This window comes from Myotis davidii, unplaced genomic scaffold (genome assembly GCF_000327345.1).
Source record: "Myotis davidii unplaced genomic scaffold, ASM32734v1 scaffold462, whole genome shotgun sequence".
In the NCBI taxonomy this organism is placed as follows: Eukaryota; Metazoa; Chordata; class Mammalia; order Chiroptera; family Vespertilionidae; genus Myotis; species Myotis davidii.
In genome coordinates, this window is record NW_006293237.1 from 317,663 (window position 1) to 320,673 (window position 3,011).

Genomic DNA, 3,011 nt, shown 5'->3' on the forward strand with positions numbered 1-3,011 from the left:
GTGAAGCTGTGGAGATGATGGATCAGATCGTCCACTGGGTGCGGAAAGACCCATCGGGACTGGGCCGGCCCTGGCTCCCAGGGGCCCCAGCCTCAGAGTCCATGGCGGTGCCCATGATGCTGCTCAACCTGGTGGAGCAGCTCGGGGAGGCAGACAAGGAGATGGCGAGCAAGTACGCAGAACTGGATGATTGGTGCGCCCAGAGGATTCTGCAGCATGTCCAGGTAGGGGCGGGAGGCTGATGCCAGCTGCCAGACTGGGGCATCTCCCACTCCAGGCTCTTCCTCCGCATACACCCACCCCGATCTGGGCCCTGATGGTCCCCTTCAAGATGGGGAGGCTTGCCCTAGCTGGTTTGGCTCAGTGGATAGAGCATCAGTCCTCAGACTGAAGGGTCCTGGGTTCGATTCAGTCAAGGGCAAGTACCTCGGTTGCAGGCTCAATCAATCCCTGGGCCTGGTCAGGTCAGGGCTTGTGTGGAAGGCAACCAATAGATGTGTCTTATCGATGTTTCTCTGTCTCTCCCCCTCCCTTCCACTCTCTAAAAGTCAATGGGAAAGTATTATTGGGTGAGGATTAACAAAACAAAACAAAAAAATGATAGGGAGGCTGGGCCCAGGACCCTTGGAAATGTGGAGAGCCCAGGGAGCTGGGTAGGGCCGAGGGCAAGAGGGAAGGAGGGTGCCAGAGCCTGGGACACATCAGAGAGCAGGAAACCAGCCAGACCCAAGTCCTTCCATGCTTCTGTGGGCAGCCCAGACCGTCCGATTCCAGTCCTCTTCGGTGTTTCACCTTTTCCTTCTTGGAGGGGGGAGGGCAGGCCTAAAGCAAGGGTTACAAGCTTTCTGGACTCCTGGGAGTGAACTGGCCCCTCCTCAAACGCACCTCTGAGCCAGGCTTGCCCAAGCTTGCAGATTATGGAGGGAAGGAGGGTCTTTCTGGTTGGATGGTGGGAGGCTGAAGGCAGAATTCCCTTCTCTTCCCCTGGCAGAGGGATGGGCAGGCTGTGTTGGAGAATGTGTCAGAGGATGGCAAGGAACTCCCCGGTTGCCTGGGGAGACACCAGAATGCAGGTGAGGAGCAGGGTGGGCCGGGTGCCATCCAGGCTGGGGTGTCAGCAAGAGGTAGTCTGGGGTGGGCTGGGGGTGAGTTTTCTGCATGGGAGAGGCTGTTGGGTGGGGCAGGGAGCTCAGAGCAGCTCCCACTGTTAGGGAGGAAGGCAGGCACAGTGGTCAACACAGGGCTTGAGCCTCCCTGCGTAGGGGAGAATCCACTGCCTACCTTACCCTGAGCCTTCACCAGGCCACGCACTAGAAGCTGGATGGTTCCTGCTCCGTCACGCCACCCGAAAAGGTGACCCTGAACTTCGAGCCCACATTATTGACAAGTTCCTATTGTTACCTTTCCGCTCTGGATGGGATCCTGACCACGGAGGCCTCTTGTACTTCCAGGATGTGGATGGCCTCTGCCCTACCCAGGTAGGAATGCGCCCAGGGCCACATGATGCTTATCTATTCTAAGCTTTCTGTCCTGGGTAGTTCATGGCTGCTGCCATCACCTATTTCTTTTTCTATTATTTTTATTTTTTAATTTAAAATATATTTTATTGAATTTTTACAGAGAGGAAGGGAGAGGGATAGAGAGCTAGAAACATCGATGAGAGAGAAACATCGATCAGCTGCCTCCTGCACACCCCACACCGGGGATGTGCCTGCAACCAAGGCACATGTCCCTGACCGGAATCGAACCTGGGACCCTTGAGTCCGCAGGCCGACGCTCTATCCACTGAGCCAAACCGGACAGGGCGACCTATTTCTTTTTTTAAAAAAATACATTTCTTTATTGATTTCAGAGGAAGGGAGAGGGAGAGAGAGATAGAAACATCAATGATGAGAGAGGATCATTGATTGGCTGCCTCCTGCACGCCCCCTACTGGGGATCGAGCCTGCAACCCAGGCATGTGCCCTTGGCTGGAATTGAACCTAGGATCCTTCAGTCCGTAGGCTAATGCTCTATCCACTGAGCCAAGCCGGCTAGGGCGCCATCACCTAATTCATAGAGGGGGACTCGGGGCTCAGCAGTGAACCTGCCCAGTGTGACCCCAGTGGTAAGTTCTCGACTTCTGTGCCAGTGGTCCTCAACCTTATGTGCACAGGGAGGCCACTAGGGAGCACAGACAATGCCGATGCAGAGACACTTGTCCCCTTCATCTTTGAAAGGCTCTCTGAGTGATTTGTTTTAGTAAAAGTTTTCAACGTTTTAAAATATATTTGGCCCTAGCCGACTTGGCTCGGTGGATAGAGTGTCAGCCTGCAGACTGGGGGGTCCCGGGTTCGATTCCGGCCAAGGACACATGCCTGGGTTGCGGGCTTGGTCCCCAGTAGGGGGCGTGCAGGAGGCAGCCGATCAATGATTCTCTCTCATCATTGATATTTCCATCTTTCCTCCTCCCTTCCTCTCTGAAATCAATAAATATATTTAAAAATATATATATATATTTGTATTGATTTCATAAAGGAAGGAGGGGGAGAGAGATATAGAAACATCAGTGATGAGAATCATTGATCAGCTGCCTCCTGCACGCCCCCAACTGGAGATCAGGCCCACAACCCGGCCATGTGCCCCGACCGGGAATTGAACCGTGGCTTCCTGGTTCATAGGTCAATGTTCAATCACTGTGCCTTGCTGGCTGGGCTCTCGGGGTGATTTTAAGTTGTCAGCAGGGGGAACAGATTTGCTCCCTATGTCTGTTTTCTCTCTGTCTTGATCCTGCTGAGATCTGCAGAGGGTGGCTGAGTGTTCGAGGGGCTTTAGACAGACTGACAAGACAGACATGGTTTCAATTCCAAGGTTTAAGAGAAGCCTGACCCACCCCTGCCCTTTGGGGTGCATTGGCTCAAGAAGCTAGTCCTATTCCGAGGAGCCTTTCGAACCCCCAGAGATGTCCATTCTGTGACTAGGCTCCAAGAGGGAGTCAGAGCGAGGTCCTGAAGGATGAGGGTGACCTTCCT

General features: G+C 53.9%; 1 protein-coding gene across 3 annotated transcripts in view; it reads left to right on the plus strand.

The window, feature by feature from the left end:
- The window catches only part of RENBP (renin binding protein), a 7,361-nt gene that overhangs the window by 1,924 nt on the left and 2,426 nt on the right, over nucleotides 1-3,011 (plus strand). For all 3 annotated transcript variants that reach the window (XM_006766922.2, XM_015566009.1, XM_006766923.2), the window contains exons 6-8: nucleotides 1-224; nucleotides 992-1,073; nucleotides 1,303-1,478. The exon at nucleotides 1-224 is cut by the window's left edge and continues 1 nt beyond it. In XM_006766922.2, coding sequence (XP_006766985.1) covers nucleotides 1-224; nucleotides 992-1,073; nucleotides 1,303-1,478 — 482 coding nt within the window. The remainder of the gene's footprint in view (nucleotides 225-991; nucleotides 1,074-1,302; nucleotides 1,479-3,011) is intronic.